General features: G+C 43.0%; 1 protein-coding gene across 8 annotated transcripts in view; it reads right to left on the bottom strand.

Annotated features, from left to right (window-relative positions):
• Positions 1-21,532, bottom strand: part of Tmem131l (transmembrane 131 like) — a 140,882-nt gene that overhangs the window by 40,177 nt on the left and 79,173 nt on the right. For all 8 annotated transcript variants that reach the window (XM_036190443.1, XM_036190445.1, XM_036190442.1 and 5 more), the window contains exons 8-15: positions 6,629-6,706; positions 6,279-6,432; positions 4,755-4,813; positions 4,359-4,467; positions 2,656-2,749; positions 2,059-2,212; positions 1,500-1,670; positions 119-188 (exon numbers count right to left, since the gene is read on the bottom strand). In XM_036190443.1, coding sequence (XP_036046336.1) covers positions 119-188; positions 1,500-1,670; positions 2,059-2,212; positions 2,656-2,749; positions 4,359-4,467; positions 4,755-4,813; positions 6,279-6,432; positions 6,629-6,706 — 889 coding nt within the window. The remainder of the gene's footprint in view (positions 1-118; positions 189-1,499; positions 1,671-2,058; positions 2,213-2,655; positions 2,750-4,358; positions 4,468-4,754; positions 4,814-6,278; positions 6,433-6,628; positions 6,707-21,532) is intronic.

The following is a 21,532-nucleotide window of genomic DNA, read 5'->3' on the forward strand; positions in this document are numbered from 1 at the left end:
CAATTGCTTTAACAGAATTAATTATTAATTAATCCCATCTGTTAATGCTAATTTCTTTCACTGCTTTCCATTCCCCCCACACTGCCGTGCTACAGAAATCCTAAAGCAAAATACTTACCTGTGTTTGATTTTCCCATGAAATAATGCATGCCACAATGTGCTATCACTTCAAAACCCAGACTCCCTTCCTAGATTGAAAAGTAATATATGAATAACTTAAAACACAGCACTCAGCATAAAAATCCTAACACACTAAAACAGGAAGCAGACATCAGCCTCTCCCTCACTGGACTCCCCTTTAGCCAGAGGCCAAACAACTAGGAAGCGATTTCTTTGTTCTTGTCATCTCCGAGGCGTCTAGGCTGTGCCTCTCAGGGTCACGACAGTGGTTTCCTTACAATCACCAATGCCCACAGTCATAACTTACAGTGCCATCTGTGCAATCGCCAATGGCCAGAACGACAAGGACTTGGAACACTGGTGGTGCTTTTGTGGTCTATTTGTTTGGAACTCTACCCTAGTGCTCTAGACAGTACACTGAGCTCTACTAACTTGCAGCTACCCTCCTACAGGGCTGGGGAGTGTTTGTTTTTAAGTCCACAAGCTGCTGAAGCCTGCCTCCTGCTTCCTTCATTTAATCAATTTTTATGTGTTTCTCTTGATTGGGGAAGGGTATTTACTAAGAAATCCCTCCTGCTCAAAATATGACTAAATGGATGGACCTCACACTCTTACTGAGTTTGATGTGAAGAGTCCTACCTTCACATTCTCAGCTAAAGGCGAGGCATTTCTAACTATGAAACATCAAAACTAAGAAGTGAGAAAAAAATCATAAAGATGGTTGCATGAATGTCTCATAGTGAAAAACCAGAACTCAGTAGTATACAGAATAGCTTGGCTCAAAAGGAAGCAATAATTAAATGAAAATAAACATTAAGAAAAAAATGAGACATGCTAAAAATAATCTTAGCTGAACACAATTTGCCCAGACTTTAGGAAGAATTCTCTCATGAACCTTTTAGGCTTTACACCGGACCCTTAAGAAAATTCAATGATTATGAGCAACTGAGAACCACTTAAAAGAAGTCTATCTAAAACACTGAATAATCCGATTTACTTGAAGTCCCTGCAAACGTGGATTAAAAGTTCAACCAGGCTTTGGGAATGGGAGCTAGGGATGTCGCTCAAGAGCAGAGCCTCTGCCTAGGAAATACAGGACCCTGTGTTTGCTCCTCAGCAACGAAGAGAAAAATGAAATCGACCAGTCTACTGGTGATGATTTAGTTTATTAAATAATCACTATTTCACAAAGAAAAAACCTTTCTAAGTAATGATTTCCACATTTCAACAAGTCTAGCATCTAAGACTGGTGTGGTGATGTCCTCCACTGTCTTAGACAGCCTTCAAGACGATGAACTTAACTGAGTTAATAAAAGCCAAACCCCATAAGAGGATGATACTGCTATCAACACTACAGCACACGGTGGTGTACACAATACCTTGGTTGGAGCCGAGAAAATCTGCAGAGGGATTGCAAAAATAGCACCTGTGTTCGTAGTAAGAAATACATTGGTGAGCATATTTAGGAGAATGCCTTTAACAGCAAGTTTCAAAGAAAATATATTCCAACAGCCTGGGGGTAGAAATAAAGGGCCAGGGAAACTCAGAACCTGAAAAGAAAAAAATGAGAGGTTACTTCCTGACACTTGTTAGAACTAGATCATTATGTATATTGCTAAATTTGTTCTATCGTTTGGAAATTATAATTTTACTCCACTCATTCCACATCAAAAGTCAAATATGATTTTAAACAAAGTCTTCAGTTTCAATGGACACTAGTGTAGATGTCACAGCAGAAATCTTGAAATACTTTGTGAAACCACATATTTTAATCATAAAAAGGACTATGAATTGAGCTCCTAAAAATAACTCTGAAAAAAAACTGTATTTGCTTTAAAAATTGTAAGTAAAATTAGGTGTTATAAGAATTGGTTTCATAGTATGCTATTAAACAAAGCTTAAACTAGACTAAAAGTTGAAGAAAGGGACTGTATGTACCTTTAAAATGTGCTTGGCCTCCTTGGAAACAAACACATCTTTTAATACGATGCTATGGTCAAGATGGCTGCGGTACCATATTGACCACACTCCTGTGGCGTTCTCCCGCCTCTCTATGTGAAACTGAGCTGTCGAGGCATCCACTCGGAAATACCTGTGAACAGAAGACATGAAGGGGCCAGCCCTGAATCAGCACAGCTGTCTGTCCTCTACAGACCCTCCAAATAAGGAAACAGGAGCAAGAAACGTTATCTTTGTGCCAGTAACTATCAACAGCATCTCCCTCAGCCTTCTGGCTCACCCACAGTGACATACAGGCAAGGCTGAAGTGACCCAGCCTTGACCAGGCCAAAACCAGGATCCAAATACAACTCAGAAAATACTGCAGGGGCAATTTCTTCTGATTACCTGGTCCAAAACTACCCCTAACCTTTGCTAATATAAGCTGAAACCAGTCCAGAAAGAATCATGCAGTAACAGTCATGATTTTAAAGCACTGCCAAATGATAAAACAACAACAAAAACAAACAAAAATCCATTAAAAAATAAAAAACCTAACCAAAACCCATACTTGAGGAAAAGCCAGAGTCAGCTCACCCCTGAACCACAGGAGAGGAGAGGCACGCTCTTAGTGCGGGGGCATTTTTTCTTTTCCTCATATCCACAAGTCCACTGTCACATGAGGTACCTGCTGTGGGGACAAAGAAACAAATGGGAAGCATAAGCACCGCCTTTCTTCTTGCTAAACCTGAACACAAACGAGACAGGTTTACTTATACAGCTGTAATTGCCCTTGCTGCCTCCGTGAGCAGTACAGAGGGGACATAGCTCCTGTAAGTTCCCATCCTGCTCCTCACCGCAGGCTCCTAATCATCTGGAACACAGTACAGTATACAGTAGAGTATACATCCTTCCCTCCCCCTTTTAAACCAGCCTCCCAATTCTTCCAGGAAAAACAGAAGTCAGGACTTGGAAGCCTTTCCTTTACCAAGATCTGTCTTCACTATAAATACGGGGGAGGTCCTCAGCACAGCAGGAGAAGCCACTCACTTAGAGTAAGGAAGAGCATGGAAGGAATGGGAAGGCATGAAATCCAGTGGCCCAGGGAAGAGCCCCGGTGAGGCCCGGTGAGCACTGCAGAAGCCGTTTACACAGACGATACTTTCAGGCTCCTTTTGATCCAGATCATGACCGTTGGTGAACTTTTAGCTCACATACTGAAACTGCTTCCACTTAAAGTGCACGTGGTTCCAAACCAAATTCAAACATTAACAAAAACCCATCCAAGTCGAGCCCACCTTTATCCTACTTCCCAAGTATCTCAGACAGCAAAAACAGGTGCTTTCCTGAGCACCCCTGCAGGTATGCTACCCACGTCCAGGGACACTCAGAGCCCACTGAACACCTAATGTCGGCATTCTGCTTACAGGGTGTGCCCAGAGGCCTCCTAGAAGCTGCAGGTACACCCTCTATGCACGGACAGGCTGAACCAGCATGCCAGTGGGCTCTTAGGCCACTCTGCTGTCAAACAGGTTTCTGCATACAGGCTTTGGCTTCTTTGAGAAGGAGGCCTCAAGCAATCCAGTCTCCATGACCACAGTAACTGACTACAGGAACAAGCCACCATGCCGCCCAGGCAGTTTTGAAAACCTAAATATCTGTAGGGTACATTGCTGAACTAGCATTGAGGATTGAAGCATTTTAAATTTTCATAAAAATTAATCCGTTTCCCTCTCAACAGCCCGCGTCAAGTCTCAGCGAAAACACACATACATTTTTCCTTCCTCATTATAAACACAGAATATGAGCACTCTTTTTTTAAATCCTTATTGAGCTCTATTATAAATTATATCCCACTTGCTTTAAATTGAAGTTCTTTAAGAATGAGTGAGTTTGGGCGTGTTTTCCTGTGATTTAGATCCACAGGAATTCATTTACAGAATCCTTTTAACTGTAAGTAGGAAACTGAACACAGGGCTGTATTTAAACTCACTATGGACATGCACCATCACATCTTATCAAGTGAACTGAACAGGGGTCCTGCAACTCTGCTCCCTGTGAAAACAACAGAATGCACACTCCACTGCCAAGTTACCGAGTGCAGCTTGAACCTCAGAATCCTAGAGGCATGGCATAACACGGGCGGCATCCACAGCAGTCTTAACCACGCCAAAGGCTGTGGTCTACAGAACAAAACTCACCTGGTTTCCTTTAAACTGTGCCTCACCTGTAGCTGGAACCACCCTGACTGAAGCTGCCCACTAGCCCACTAGGGAACAGGCAGCAGTTTAAAGGAGTACCTTTGCAAATGAATGAAGCAATTCTTGTGAAGTTTGTTGTGGAAGTGGGCAGCAGTACTGGTTCAAACTGCAGAGCCAGGGCATTTTTCTGGGAGAGATGATGTATATCCTACAACAAGACATAAAACCAAGTTACTCCTCTCAACCAGGAGAGTACCAGGAAACAGCATGGAGCAAGAGTCCCAGAAACTGCTCAGCAGATGTGTCTACAGCAGCAGAAAGGGGGTGCTGACAACCTCCACATAAACGGGTTCAAGCAAGGACAGTGGGTTTAAACGCCAGCAAAGAGAACAGCACACAAAGGCCTCTGCATCTGCTCCTGGGAATCCCTAAGGACCTGCAGCAAAACTCACACTTGTAATTTCAAATTACTTCTGTACAAGCTTCAGCAATTACCTGTATCCAAATAAGGCTGTTTCCTGAATGCAATACAAACATATTTACTGCAGATTCACCTGTCCAAAAGAATCAGAGCAATGAGGTTAAAACAAAGAACCACAGGCTCTCCACAACTCAACACAGTAAAATACATTATACATTTCTAAAAAGACGAAAATGTTTCTACAACACTGAAATTGAATGGAAGAGCCATTTTTATCTGGCACCTTCTGGGGTGTATGCAAGAGTGAGTCCAGTAATAGGGATCAAAGGCAGAGCTTCATGTACATGGGATGGGTCTTTTAAGTCACAGGAAGAGAGAGCCTAATGAAAACAAAGACAAAACAAACAAAGAAACTGCCTGAACATAAGGGTTCTCACACGCTAAAGAACATGCAGGACAGAAACTGGACATACTTTGCTCTGTCTGAACGACAGGAACCAACTAGAAAGCTTCAAGCAAAGCTATGCTCTCTAGTTATCTGGACTGCCATGTGTTTCCTCATTTAAACCAACACACTTGGAAGGAATTAGACTCTAGCATCTCAGAAGGCAGGCTTCTCTTTATCCATCACCCTATGGGACAAGGTCTTCTCAGCCTGGGTGCCTACCTGCCCATTACTAAACTCAACAAATTACAAACCGGAGTACAGAGGAGTTCTGTCCATTGCTACTACATCCAATTCTAAAGACTGAAGGTCAACAATGTTTGTTCAACAATTAAAGCTGTAGAGTTCAGTAGTGCATGTGGGAAGCTATAGGCTCAGTCCCCGGCATGAGACTGGTGGCGGGGAAGGACAAGGCACAACACACTCTACACAGATGACTGCTAATAAATAACTATGCTTTTCCATATCATCTTGTCATTTCTTTGAATGAGTAATAAATGTACACACAGATACCATCACAGCTGGTATAACCAATATGTAACAGCAAAGCCCACATTATAAATCTCATGCATCACACAGAATGTCTCTCCTGCAAGTGTTCTTCAAAACTGAACTGCCAAACTAGGCTACTGTAGTAAAGAGGACACACGTTTCCAAAGAGGAATTCTCCTCCGAGTCGTTAAACATCCAACACAACCAGCTATCAGCTACTAACCATGAAACAGCCTGATCTGGGGAACTGCGTTTCTGCAGCTCAGACCACTGGAGTAAGAGTCAGGACTTCAAACCCTCTGTGAAGATTTGGTTTTAGGCAGTCATACCCATTTCATTCGCTTACTGCCTGCACACTGCCAAGAAAATTCCCAAGGAGACAGATGCAAAACAGCTTGCAGTGGTCACCTACTTCCCTGAACTAACACGGCCTGAGTAGCTGCAGACAGAACTAGTTCTGCTGCAATCTACCTGAAGCAGAGGCTCCTTGTCTTGATTCTTTGACAAGACTGAATAATGATGTAAGAAAACCAAGACATGCTGCAAGAAGAAGGGTCCACGCTTACACTTTTGGCCGAGCTAGCTGGAGTCGGGCCAGGAGCTAGTGCACACCCTACTGAGCTACAGTCCCGCAACAAAAACTGGAAAGACCCCACCTTACCTGTGGTCGCAGACTCAGCAGTAGCTACATAGACAATAGAGAGGTGATCTAACAGGGCTTGAGTGTTCTCTTCAGGTTGCCTTGAGGAGTTCTCAACAGCTACAACTATGCTCATCTCCAGGGGTAAAGCATCACCAGGCCCCAGATAGCAACTCTGAAATGAGAGGTGTAGGGAAATAAGAAAAACTCAGAAACAAAAACAAAATCATCTGAACTTTGTGGTTGTGTAGTTTGAAAAAGAGGAACACTTAAGGTAATAGCATGTTTATGGTGAGTATGCACCACTGTTTTGATTTTGATTTTTAAGAGGCAGGAAAGAAAACAGGGAGATCTGCTAAATATTGTTTTACCTTTAATTGCTGACACACTTTATTGTGTAAACTGCATTCCAGTTGCACCCGCAGGAGGGTAGTATTAGTGGTTTCTGCCTAAAAGAAGAAAGAGGCAAAAGAACTTAAGAGGAGGCTAAAAGCATAATCCGTACTTAACAGTAACAACAAATTCTGAGTAGCTGCTAGATGCTGCATGTAATTTTGTACTGGAAGTATATTTCGCTAATACAAAGCTTATACTCTAAAGGAAGCAATAACTGAAAGTTCCTACTAAGACAGGAAGCATATATACTATCCCAAGTATACACATGAATACTGTCTAGGATGTGTTTAACATTGGGTTTAGACAAAGAAATATACTTTTATTTAAAAGTGGATTTACCCAGTAATAACCAACTTACTGTTTTTTGCTTATTTTAAGGCATACATTTGTGTGCATGTGTGTTCTTTCCTTATGAGTGTTGGTGCCTAAGGAAGCCAGAACCATTAGGTTCCTTGGAGCTGGAGTCACAGGGAGTTGTGAGTCTCCCTATACAGTACTAGGAACCAAACTGAGCTTCTCTGAAAGAGAAGCCATCAAGCCACGCTTGTTTGGTTTTAAAACAAATTCTCATAGTATAGCTCTGGTTGTCCATGAACTTAGGATCTTCTTGCCTCAGTGTCCTGAATGCTAAGATTATGAGTATGTTCTACTATATCCAACCAATCTGCTGGGTTTTGTTGGTTTTTTGTTTTTTTGTTTTCCAATGTGTGCCTTCTTTCAGCTCAATAAATACTAGAAGCCATGACCCTGGAGTCTGATAGAAACCTCAAAAATAGATGTCCAAATGTGAACTGCCTGTCTTTTTTTAACATGCGAATGAGCCATGGATGGAAGACAAAAGAATAAGCAAAGAATGCAGGAGTCTGTCAAGTTCAAAGATCTCAGCCATAGGGGATGAGTTCTTAATAGAACATCACAAAAATGAAGTAAACAACCCAGTCGAGGAGAGACACAGCTGTCCAGGTGGGGAGATGGGTCTGCAGACAGGAGAAGAGGCAGGGAGGTCAGCAGAGCTTGCAAATGTCAGGAACTTGACCTATGAGAACTTCTTTTGCATGAGGTCTCTATCATAGTCATTATAAAAGAAACATATTCAGCCCAGGAGCCAGGGTCTGAGCATTGGGAAAGCTCATCAGAGAAAGGAGGCTTGCTTCATTATGTGTTAGCATCTGATTCCAGGTGGAGACACTGTTAAATAGAATCACAACCATCAAGTTTGATTTGCTAGTATACGCCTTGCTCAAGTACATCACATAAGAATGCATTATAGGGGCCAGGGTGTAACTCAATGATAAAGCAAATGCTTTTTGATATTTGTGAAGGCCTTGGGTCCACTGGTTCATTCCTCAATACTAAAATGAATTACTTTAGCTCATTCATACAATTAAAGTGCAGAAAAAAAATGAATAAAGTATGTTACATTTTTAAGTAGAGTGCAAAATATTTAAGATACTTTGAGCATGTAAGTGAGATCACACAACTTCCAAAATTACGTCTAGTAACTAATATTCTACCCAGTCTGAAACAGAACAATAATATGAGGGTGTGAGGGCAGCCTAGAGGCTCCATCTGCCCCGCTGACCTCCAAGGGCCACTGTGATCTGGCTGGCTAAAGAGTGTCTTCCTCCTCCCTCCATGTGTGCCCCTGCTGAAACTGCACACACTGCAGAGTGGGACTGCACAGATGCGGACCCTTTCTCGTTCAATACGTGACTATGGGGAGGAGGGCCCCTCTTCAGTCAAGGGCAGAAGGGCCTCCGTGCTCTCATTCGAACCTCCACACAGCCTCCCAAAGTAAAAGTCTGAACAAGTCTCTCAACCAAAGACAGGCACCAGAAAGGTCCACCATTGGTCCAAACTAAAGGGCAGTCTCAAGTAACAGCCACACAGCCTGGTCCAACAGGACCCCCTTTTAACAGTGGTTTCTCACTCTTGGTTGTCTTGCTTCTGTGTCCTGACTCGGTTGATCTGGGTGCTGTGTTTCCTGTGTTCCCCTCCGCACCTCCCAACGGAGCTCTCCAATAAGCTGGGCCTTCCGCACGTATTTCTGCAGTGCAGACCTTGTTGCACATGGCGGCCCTGAACTCATCCATCATCCCAGCACCACTGTCTACCAGGCCTGTCACTATTCACACAGCTCCTTACATCAAAACCCGAGAAACCAACTTCAATTCACGCTCCCACCCTCCGTTAAATCAAGTCCCCCCAGCCTCCTCAGTCCCCCTTAAACCTGTGCGCGTGTCTCCATTCCTAACACAATGGAGGCAGGATGGCAAACGTGCCCCAGCCTAACCCCAGTCTTCTGCCTATTTCTGGAAACGAGGCCTTTCTGCTCTGCACACAGCAGTGCCCAGTGCCTGCCATACAGAGTACTAAGCCTAAATAACTACACCATCAGTAATCTAGAGAGAAATTCACGGTGCAGTGACCTCCTCCCAGTCCCTTTCCGCTCCACTCTCCATACTGCACAAAGAAGAGTTCACATGGTGACCCAGGCATGGTGGTCACAACTACCACCCAAGCATGTGCAGGTTGAGGCAAGAGGCCTGAAAGTTCAAGGCCAGCCTGGGCTACACTGTGTCTCAAAACCAAGCAGAACAGTTTGTTCTTTAAGCTTTAAGTTTTTATATATACCCAAACTCCATCACATAGTGACTTGCTTAAAACCCTTCTAGGGTTTTCCTGGTGTCCGATCCTTTCTTGAAATTACAAAGTGTACTCTCATCTAATCTTCCCTTCATGTCCACATTCCAGCTTCACTGTTCTAGTTGGCATCTTTGAAATTGCTGTTCCTTTGCAGTGAACCCAGCCTTCCTACCCTGCCACTTACTATCAAATTCACCCTTCACGCCTCAGCCATAATTCGCCCCCAGAAGTCATATCTGAATAACCAGCTATCACTCACACATGGACATGTTACCTAACTTTTCCTAACGTTCCTCACTTACATTGTAACAATTTGGTCAAGGTCTACCATCTCCAGTAGATCATAAGCACTCAATTCCACGCTTCTGCCTAAGCAGGTACTTGCTATATGGCTGTTGACCTAACAGAGGGTGTGTGCGGTCACAGATACCATAAAACTGAGAAAGCTTGAATAGGCAACCACCTAACAGGAAGAAACACCAACATAAAAGAATAGATCAAAATCTGATACTTGGTGTGTACTTCCGACCTGAACATTCCAATTTTAATGGAAAAAAATATATTTTCAAAGCACACATTTATAAAAAGGTGGGTTTAATTTTAAAAAGTTTTCTTTCCTCTAATATTTCTCCAAATGGAGAAATAATATTAAGAGTTCAGAATGACAATTTAAACATGATTAAGCATTAAGAACACAGTGACCTGATATGATTTAAAAGCAAATGTTCTGTTATTCTCAGTAAATCTTTGCATGGGTGATTTTTATAACCCGCCAATTTAAGCAAGACTAACACACTCAGCAGAAGTCTAAAAAATAGAAACCACTAGAGATTGAGTGGTTTTTATTTTGGGGGCTTGAAAAGAGAAATTTGCCGTTTTGGAGTATTTCCACATACATCATTAGCTCTTTGAGTATGGGACTCATGTCTAAACACAAAATTCACTTATGTTTCATATACTTTATACATATAACCTGGACATAATTTTACACAGTACTTTTCCCCTTTTTTTGGAAGCTGAGGATCGAACCCAGGGCCTTGTGCTTGCTAGGCAAGCACTCTACCACTGAGCTAAATCCCTAACCCTACACAGTACTTTTAAAGTAATTTTGCCAGTGAAAAATATTTGTATACATTGAACTATCACATTTGTGGTATCCTTCTGGGGCTAAAAATTTTTCAGATTTTAGAGCACTCTGGATTTCAGATTCTCTGATTTAGGGAGACTCAAACTATACTGTTTTATTTGTGATTGGGTACATTTCAGAACCCCACAAGGGGGAGCTCAAGTATGTCCATACTGCCTGTGACCTAAGTGGATTTGTTGAAAGGAAATTGAAAAGTTGACATTTCTTTTGCAAAAGCACAAAATCACTGCAATCTTAATCTTAACAGAGAAATCAACCAAACAACCAAACAAAACAACAATTCTCTATGTTTGAAACTTCCCATTTTACTTTATTAAGTTAGCGCATAACATATGCTAGTTCTTTTACTTAACAAAGAATACGACAGTATTCCTTTTAGACATGGGGGAAACAAAGACCCTGGAGCCAGCTAATGGAAAATAGGTGGAAAGCTCTTTTTGTTGAGGAAATCGGAATAGACTGGATCTATTCTTCCTAGGTACATAAAAGACCAGACATAAGATTTTAAAAGCCATTCCAATATACAGCACAAGAAAGCAGAAAGTTCTGAGACTGTGAAATAAGATAGGAAAGAGAAAAGTAAAGTCCTTTTGACAACTTCTCCCAACAACAGCTGAGCCACACAATGACCAAGTCCATGAGAATTGGCACCACAATCATCCAGAGCACAGGAACAAGGCACTGGAAACAAGGTTTCCAAATGAAAGCTGCCCTGGAAAGCCCCCACTTTACAACCTATCTTTCTCAGACACTTTCCACAGCTTCTTTTCTGCCAACATGCCTATCAGTGTGACCACGAGCTCTGTACAAGCCGTGGGACATTCCAGCTGGCAGCCCAAACACATGGGGCTATTACAACTGAGTCTGCTGAGCAACCGGCCGCGCATAAAATGAGAGCTATCCCGGGCCTGCCCCTTGCATACAACTCTCAGATCCTATGGCCAACTATCACTCAGTGTATGACAGACAGGCTCAGCTGGACCATTAGGAAATGCAGCATGGCTGTTTCTCCCTGATATTAAACAGTAATTCTCATTCGTTCCCACCACTAGCCTTTATCCTCAGATTGGGAAGAAAGAAAGACAGACAGACACACACACACACACACACACACACACACACAGACACACACACACACACACACACACACACACACACACACACACACACACACACAATCATACCTATGTTGCCAGATCCACTCACAAAACATGAGCACAAGCCTACACAGCTGCCTGAAACTAGCTTTTATTTCATTTTGTTCTCAAGAGGGTTAATCCATATAATTTCAAGGTCAAACCCCAGCCATCCTCTGCACAAGACTCCACACTTCCATCCTTAGGAGAGAGTTAACTGAACTCTCACTCGGGTCAGAGTGAGACACATGCAAACGACTAGGCCCAGGAGAGGGAGGTGGCTTACTTCTATTTGTTCATTCACAATTAATGTACTTCCTTCATTTAATTCCACAACCCATAATTTAGATGTTTGTGGAAAGTGGCTTTTCCCCATTAAAGCTGAGAAGGAAATGCCTTTCCTTTACTCCTTCAGTTTCTAAGGGTTTGTTCCTAAAATACTTCAAATTCTTCTCATCTAATATAACAATTAGTTCAGAACCCAAAGTTGGGGGAGGGGGCAAAGTATAATTTACTAACCCCTCCCTCAAATTTTCCAGAAACCTTGAAGGACAGATGCAAGCAGTCCAGGGTGAGGTACCTTTAGATATGGAGCTGGATCAACCCAAATGCAAGCGGGCTACCGTATGCAAACAATTTGGCTTTCCCATTTAAAGGGGTTTCTGGGACCACCCGCTGGGCCCTCCTACCCCGCTTCCTGACCAACATGAGGTAAACAGCTTTGTTCTGTTTCACCACACACACTGGCCAGGGCACACCTCCTTGCCTTGCTCAACATGTTATTCATAGGCTGAAAACACCAGTCAAAGTCAGTCTTTCCTCTTCTTTTCAATTTACTAAAAAATGGGGGGAGGCCACATGTGCAGGAGCTAGAGTCAGACAGCAGGTCACCTGCTCTAGCACTCTCCACCTAATGCCTTTAAGACAGGCACGCTTTGACTCTGGAGCTGGGCTGGTTGCCACAAACTGCCTGTCTCCAACCCTACAGCAGGAGCATTACAGGCATCTGGACTGCTGGGGATTGGACCCCAGAGCCTCAGGCTTGTGCAGCAAGCATGCTTACCTGCTAGTTAAAGTAACAGACACTTGCTCATAATGGGCATGGCAGAGAGCCAGAGCACTAGAGGCAAATCACTTCCCACACAACGTAAGAAGGAACAGAGAGCACGAGGCTGAGGACTCCCCATCTGGGACACACAGACACACATACCCCAACTTACTGAGGAATCTACTGAGAGCAACATGCAACACACACACACACACACACACACACACACACACACACACACACACACACACACACACCTAGCTGGCTGCAGAGTCTAGACACCGTTCATTTGAGCACTGCAAACAGAACACAAGGAATAAACAAACCCACAAAGCAGTGGAGCAGAAACCAAACCTAGGAACGAAGATGCTGTTCTTAGATACTGCCAAGCTCTGAAGGAGGGTCCAGTGACTTGGGTGCCACCTCCTTGATAGGCGGCCCCTCTCAACTCCACAGTACCCAATTAGCCTTTTGACCAACAGTCATACCCACCCACCAAGGAGTACATGCAAAGGTCTTGGACTTGAAACAACCAGCTGAACCAAGACACTGTATCCATCTTCACACTGGGAAAAATGATGCTTAGGATTGGTGTCTACAGAGTGGGGGAGGAGCATGTTTTCCAGTTTCAGTGGCTTAAGGTTGATGCTGTGATATTCTTGGGGATCCAACTAGGACTTTAGATGTAAGACAGGCTCAGAAGAACCTTAGGGTTCATCCTGGGATCCACATACAGTCTAGGAGAGGGAGCCCTGGATGTAGCCGCCAGAGGTTCCCCAGCTGCACACACAGGCATGGAAAAGCTCTCTAGCCAAGACAAAGAAAACAAGGAAGGACTTCAAATTCTTTGTCTATGAACTCACGGGCCAAGAACATTTGATATGGGTCTACAGCCTTCAACTTTCACATCTTGCCAGAAGACTAATTCTGAATTTGAAATTTTTCCCTGAGAGTTTCATAAAAGAAGGTTTAGATTCAAAAAACTCTGTAAAGTTGTGATGAATGAATTCTGTCTGTGTGTCAAGAACTAGTTCTTAGCTCCATCTAACCATTAGCTATCCAAGAAGGACTATTACCATTTCATGGATAAACTATGGCACAAGAAGGTTAGTTGACCTTCCTAGAACCCAGAGCCACAACTACTGTGCAGGTGGTCAGGTGTGGAGGTTCTTCTTACCCGCTAGCACCACACATCACTGGATGGGCAAGCTGAGGATCTGGGATAGGGAAGACTAGGAAACTAGCATTCAAGCTTGGACACCATGTCACCTTCAGCATACCTAGTGGGTTTTTCTAACCCACAGACGGGGAAGGGCTGCTTCTGAGCCTGGAGGCAGGCACAGTAGGTGAAAGCCCACAGGCTGGTCTCCTCCTCCACATCCATAATGTGTCAAGGGGCCCCCAACTCTAAAACTGGAGGACTATCACAAGAATCGCTTCCCTGGCTCTCTGTTCTTTCGGCCCAAGCTGCCTTCCCAGGAGGCAGAGTGCTTCCTAGTGATGAGCAACCGATAAGGATCCTGTGCTGCAGGGGAGACCAGTGGCTTTTCTCTGTGTCAGGATGAGGGAATATGTTTTTCAGCTGCAAAATGCCCTCCACTGGCCCAGGTGGTCTAACCTGGGGACAGGGATACAGTACCTCATCTCAGATATTAACAGAGAACATGCCTCAGTCATATAAACATGCTAAGCTGTTGTTTATTTCTCTAATTCTTCTTTGCTCAACTTTCTTCTTTCGGTTTGATGTTGTTTGTGACTATGTAGCCCAGGTTGGCCTCAAACTCTTAACCCCAGGCTGTCCAGGACCACACTGCTGGATTTCTTCTTCTCTCCACCCCCTCCTATTTTGAGGTAGGGTCTTGGCCAGAATTCAGAGTTCTGCCTTCTGGGTGCTGGGATAAAGGCGCCCTCCACCACGCCTGGCCCAACTGCACCTAGTTTTCTAACGCCTGATTCTTCACATGCAGCAGGTTCAGAACTGGTCAGAGAAAAACAGTGTTGTTGAGGTAACTTTAAGTCTTCGAACAGAAGCTTCTACAATATTCCAATACAATGAATATTCGAAAGCAGTTAAAAACAACTGTAGGCCAGAATTTCATAAACAGCTTATAATTTCCTTTTAAGATTATTTATTTAATTCTCTATTAGTGAACTCAATTATTATTTCATCAATATATTACATGTAATATTGCCAGAGCGTATCATTTATTAGTTAGGACATAAAGCTTGATACAGCTTATAACTTCGTAGAGAGAAACATCCCTTAGCTACACTGTAGAAGAGTTTCAGAAAACTGCTCATTCCACTCTATTATTCACATAGGATAGTCAGGAGATGAAGACCACTATGGGGCCCTTAAACTTCCCCATTTTCTGTGTTCCCCTCCGTATCATAGATTAGGTGTGTGCAGCACATTTCTAAAGGAAAAGGTGCCCTTTCGATCTCTCCCTTGCCTAGTGGTGAGTGGAAAAGCCTCTCACGCCTCCTTCTCCACACTGGTTTTGCCACTTCCCCACTCCACTGCCATACTGAGTTGACAAGGATCAGCACCCATGAAGGTAGCAGTCCAACAGCAACAACTTGGACACCCTCCCATGAGGCTCCAACACCTGTTCCTGGCAGGCCTGAGGCTTGACATCATGCACCAACATCAAAGGCTGAGCCAATTCTAAAAGGATAATAATAACTCCTGGCCAGAGGCGTATTAGGAGTAACTCATCTGGAGAAAGTTTCTTCATCACAGTCCAGCAACAGGATCATTGATGGAGAACCATCCCTCACCCATACACAAAATAGAAAATTACATAAGACAACAGGTGACCCTTGCCATACGTCTGGCTGGCCTTTGTAATTTTTTTTACATAACCCATACTGACTGTACTTATCAGTGGCGTTCAGTGTGATTTTTTCATACACATATACAACAAACATTGCTGAAAGCCATCCCACACACACCTCAGTTACACCCTCCACTCTTCACTTCTCTGGTTTGTTTCCTATGTTTTCTTACAAATTCATAATTTTTACAATCACAGCATATCTTGAAAACATACTCTCTTCAGACAAAAGTGTGTTACCATGCACAAGTGTGTACATACACACACATATAGTATAACTATGTGCCACAAGTTCCCGTTAATTGTAACTTCTCTATATTTCCCAAATTATCTTATAATTGCATTTTAGACAATACAAATGGGACAACACATGCTTCAAAAATTGTTTTAACCAAATAAATCAATATACCATTCTCTATGTCCGAGCAGCCTAGATCCAAGAAGGCAATGAAGAAAAAAAATTTTTAATATGTTTCATGGGGTGCAACCCCTACAGGCAATCAGTGACTGCTGAGAGAACTGGTCTTCCCCAGGGACGAGCCTGCTAAATGGTTGGTCAACTCCAGGTAGTCAACTCTAAAAACAAATATACAAGCAAAACTAAACAGGCTCAGCATGCTCTATGTATATATTTATGAGTATATTTTTATGTTTACAAGAATAATAACTAGAGAAAAAGAGGTCATAGATTTAAAAGGGGCTAGAAAGAGGAAAGGAAGAGTCAATAATGTAATCATATTTTAATAATTAAGAATTGCAAATAAACTGTGCTGGTTAGTATTTTTGTAAACTTGACACAAGCTAGGGTTATCTGGAGAAAGGGAACTTCAAGCGAGAAAATGTCTCCATCAGACTAGCCTGTAGGCAAGTCTGTTAGTCATTGTTTGATTAATTCATTGGGGGCAGTGCCATGCCTCTGAGCAGGTGTTCCTGGATGGTATATAAAAAAAAAAAAAAAAAAAAAACAAAAAAAAAAAAAAAAAAAAACAGGCCAAGCCAGCCATAAGAAGTAAGGCAGTAAACAGCACCCTCCACGGCCTCTGCCTCAGTTCCTGCCTCCAGGTTCCTGCGTTGGTTTCCCTCAGTGGACTCGGGGATATGTATGCCATATAAACCCTTCTCTCCCCGACTTGCTTTTGCCTGGGCTGCTTATCACAACAGCAGAAACTAAAGTAAGACATAAACAAGAGTGTTGCCTTCTTGTGAGCTAATACACCATTCAGACGCTCTACACAAAGCCACATCACAAGAGCACACAGTCCCCCTCGGGCATTACACAACTGTCAACCACTTCCATGCGGACCTCCCAGTCATAGTCTGGAAGGAGCTCTAATGTGCTGCTAGGCTGACAATTCAACTGGTCAAACCCTTTTTCCACTGTGGAGCTTTAAACTGTCTCTATTTCGTTGCCATAATAAAAATGCTGCAAAAAAATTTATTGGCATTTTTCTTTCCTGTATCATGAATAATTCAATACAGAGGAAAATCATTATGGCATTCACTACATTTGGGAAAAAATTTAAATCGTACTCAGTTGCCATTTGCAATCCCAGCTCTAATCTTGCCCGCCAACCAAGTCATTTAAACTCTAAGTCCTTCCAGCCATTTCTAAAATAAGAATACAGTCACCTGCTGTGGTGTAAGACTGCTGAAGGTCGGCCCAGTCAGGGTGGTGAAAAGGTGAAGTCCTACCACCCCTGGACGGAATGACTGGTAGATGTGCTATTTGGGGATCTCAACTCAAATTCCCACTGACTCACCTCTCTATTTAAAACTCTGTGGCCTTCAACGTACTACACAGTGAGCTGATAGGGACATTCTAAGAAAGTCAATGTGGGCCCTGTCTGCGAGACCCCCTGAAGAGCAGGAGGGAGGGTATTACAACAGGGTGTGGACCCAGGGCTGTGGAGAGCAGCCGCAGGGCTGACTGAGGACCCAGGGAAGTTCATGAGGAGCTGGCATTCAAACTGGGTCTTCAAATTTGGAATCAGGACACTTAGAACAGGGCAAAACCTCATTAGGAGGAGCTGGTAGAAAGGAATGGTGTGTTCTGGGAAGGACGAGAAGCTCAGAGGAGAGAGGCAGGAGCTCCAAGGATGGAGAGGACTGCTGGGCCCTAGGTAGGGATGGCCTTGTGCTGTAACAAAGCTAAAGAGCTTCTACTTCCCACTGTGTGCAACGGATCACACTACCATAGTGGCACACTTACACCTACACACACACACACACACACACACACACATTCTGAATCTTATTACACTGAAAATATTTTTAAATCACCTTGGTCTCAGTTTTTATATAATGACAATTAATATGTAAAATAATTTTATTTCTTAACTTCACATTTATCCTTAAAATAATAAAGTTACCTCTCTTCCAATGGAACTAAAGAAACAATTTTTTTAAGTTGATAATGTACTTATTTCTGTCTAGACATCTCACTCTTTATTTGTGCATGAAACTTTTAGGTCTAATAGCAGAAAAATAAAAACAGTAACAACAAAACACAATTCTGCTGTGAACACTGGACACCCAGAACCCCGTGGAGGAATTACAACCTCCTACGCACAACCCTCCACCCTAGGCGAGCACCATTAGCGGAAGTAAAATCTCAAGACAGAATTTTCATACTGAAACTAAGGACTTTCCTCTGTCAGGGGGAGCTGGCAACAACAGCCCCACAAACATGAGGAGTGCGCACACACAAGCAAACAGCTTGACTGTGACATGTTACAGAAGGGATAGGTCTTCAGGAATTCCACAGCTACTTCTTAGGTTTAAGCTTTGTAAGACTTTACTGTCGGGTATATATAATAAGCCCTGAAAAACACTGTATGAACTTTCTTTTCTGAACCATGACTAAGTTAAGGGAAAGTGAAATAGTTGCCTTATGGAGAACACCTTCCGGTGTCTAAACTGCCCTTGAGTGCTGCTTCCCGTCAAGGTTTGGTCTACAAACGTCAAAAGCTACTCAGCACAAGAGTGGGGACACTGACTTTGTTCACAGCCCAATTATTTACTGGGACAGTCTCTGTTGACTGACGGACAAACTGACTGACTTTGGAGAGGGCTACGTCCAACAGGGGCCAACTTAAGCAAAGCCACGGACCCTCGTCTAAACAGAAAGCAAAGGAGAAAACCTCCATCTGAAAAGAGAAATGAGAGAGGGTGTGGAGTAACAGCGTGAGAGCACACTGCCTTTCCACAGGCGGGGCTGGGGCTCCTGGAGTATGGAAATCTTCCTCACACCACATACAAAACTGAAATCAAACTGGTCATAAGCAAATATAAACTGCAAAAGCCTTAAAACATAGGAGTACATCTTCATAATATTGGATCTTTTAGGTGGGATCCTAAAAATATAATTAACCAAAGGGAAAAAAAAAACAGATAAACTGAGCTTTATCAAAATCTGTATCTTTAGTGCTTCAAAGGATACTATCAAAAGATTCCATCCAGACTGGGAGAAACTACAAATCATGAACTTGGATAAAAGTCAAATCTCTAGGACAGAGAGCTTTGACTTCTCACAAACAAGAAGGCAACACAAGTTAAAAATGAGGAAAAGGAAGAGAGACAACAGGGGCTTGTCTAGCTTACAGAAAGCCTTTGGTATGCTCCTAGCACCATAGACATGGGCGGTGGAGCACACACCATTCCAGTGTTCAGGAGGTAAAGGTAGGATAAGAGGTTTGGGGTCATCTTTGGCTACAGAGGGAGTTTCAAAACCAGCCTAGTCTACATAAAACTCCATTTTAAAAAAAAAGGAGGGGGCATTGAGATACAACGATACTTGAAGGCTGAGTTTGATCCCCCAAACCCATTCGGTGCAAGGAGAGAACACTGAATGAAGCTGTCCTCTGACCTCACAATGGTATGAATGCACCCCTATCCTACCCCACACTACAAAAAATAACTCAGTATTTAAAGGGAGGGCAAGCTATATGAACAGACACTTCTTCAAAAAACGATACACAAATTTCAATTTTGGATTTAGTCATTATGGAAATGCAAATCAAAGGACTTCACAGCCATCAGGATGGCTGTTTTTAAAGGAAACCAGATGACAGATAAGAAGTGTTGGCAAAGCTGATGAGGAACATTGCTGGTGGTGCTGTACCATGAGGTTAAGCACTTTTTAAAAGTTTTGACAGTTCCTAAAAATACATGACTTAACAAAATTGCACTTTTAGATATGCATCTGTGTTAGCTAGTGGTTTTGTTTACTTGTTTGTTTGTGTTTGTCAACTTGATGTAAGCTAGAGTCATCTGGGAAGAGGGGACTTCAATTAAGAAGATGCCCTAGTCAGGTTGGCATGTAAGCATGTCTGGGGGGGAATCTGCTTGATTAACGATTGATGTGGGAAAGCTCAAGCCCCTTAATCAGTGTGGGCCCTGGGCTGGTCCAGGGTGTGCACAAGCCTTGGAGAACAAGCCAGTAAGCAGCATCCCTCCATGGTCTCTGCTTCAGTTCCTGCCTCTTATTTCTTGCTTTCTGTTCCTGCCCTTCCCTCCCTCCCCAGGTTGCTTTTGGTCTGCGCTTATCACAGTAGTAGAAAGCAAGCTAAGACAAGATCCAAGAGAACAAAGATATTTCCACACAAACGTACAAACAAATGCCTACAGCAGCAACATTCATAGCAGCCAAAAACAACTCAATGTCTGACTTGATGAAGTTACACACAGTATGATGCAGCCCATACGCACATACTATTTGGCAATTTAAAGGAAGGAAGATACGGATGAAACTTAGGAAGTGTTAAGGGACAGATGCCAATCATAAAAGATCACATTTCCTTTGTGTGAAGTGAGGAGAACAGACGAATCCAGAGACAAGACAAGGGTAGTAGCTACTGTTAGGTCTCAGGCAGTTCATATATCCAGAAATGAGCTCAATCTGAACTATACAAGAATTGCTCGCAGCTGAGAGAAAAGCCAGCATTCTTCAGGAATTTGTGAACCAGGTTCCCAGTCCCCCAAAGGAGTCATTTCCCTCTACTCTGGCAGAAGGGACATACATCTATCTCTCTATTGACATATACCTGTGATGACTATCGGCATATCAGAGTCCATGCTAGCTTCCAAGCTCCCTCAGGCCCTATTCACAAGTGTCTGTCATACATTACAAAGCCACCACACCAGCTTCCACTATTCTGTCTGTCTCCACTATTCGGTTTCTCTTTATCTCTATCTCCACTATTCTTTATCTCTTGCTATCTCCACTATTCCGTCTTTTTTTATCTCCACTATTCTCTGTCTCTATCTCCACTATTCTATCTGTCTGTATGTCTGTCTGTCTGCCTATCTCCACTATTCTTTATCTCTTGCTATCTCCACTATTCCGTCTTTTTTTATCTCCACTATTCTCTGTCTCTATCTCCACTATTCCGTCTTTTTTTATCTCCACTATTCTCTGTCTCTATCTTCACTATTCTTTCTCTTACACAGTAAGCCCCTGTCTCAAAAAACCAAACCAAACCAACAAAACAAAACCAAGTGTTTCCTCCCATAAACCATAACCAGCTAGGGCAAGAATCAGAGAGAGAGGATCGTAAACATCTTTGGAGGCTTGTCACTGCTGGTGGCTCTAGTGGTTCTTTCTGTCTTCCTGAAAATCAGCCAGTAAGATTTAACAAGCCCTGTAAAACAGCTCATGGTCTCTGACTACAGCCTCATCATGAAATTATACCCCAAGGACATGGACGAGCAAAGGGAAAATAACGAGACATAAGCATATAGCCCAATGGTTAACAATAAAGAAACATAGGCCATTTGATCGAGTAGCAACAGGGCTATATAAACTGTGAAGCAGCAGCTCGAGGCTGCTGAGAGTATGTATGTAGGGCTGGCTATAGCTCAGAGAAAGAGCACGTGCCTAGCATGAATGAGGCCCTACACACACAAGAGAGAGAAAGGGGGGGGGGGGAGATATGCACAGATTTCATTCATTGACACTTTGAATATATCTATTATTTCTATATGTCCAAACTTTTCAAAGTCAAGAGAGGCGTGCCCTAACTTGACCACGTTAAACAGAACAGGTGGTGCATACTCTATAAGTTAGT

This window comes from Onychomys torridus, chromosome 6 (assembly GCF_903995425.1).
Source record: "Onychomys torridus chromosome 6, mOncTor1.1, whole genome shotgun sequence".
NCBI classification, from domain to species: domain Eukaryota; kingdom Metazoa; phylum Chordata; class Mammalia; order Rodentia; family Cricetidae; genus Onychomys; species Onychomys torridus.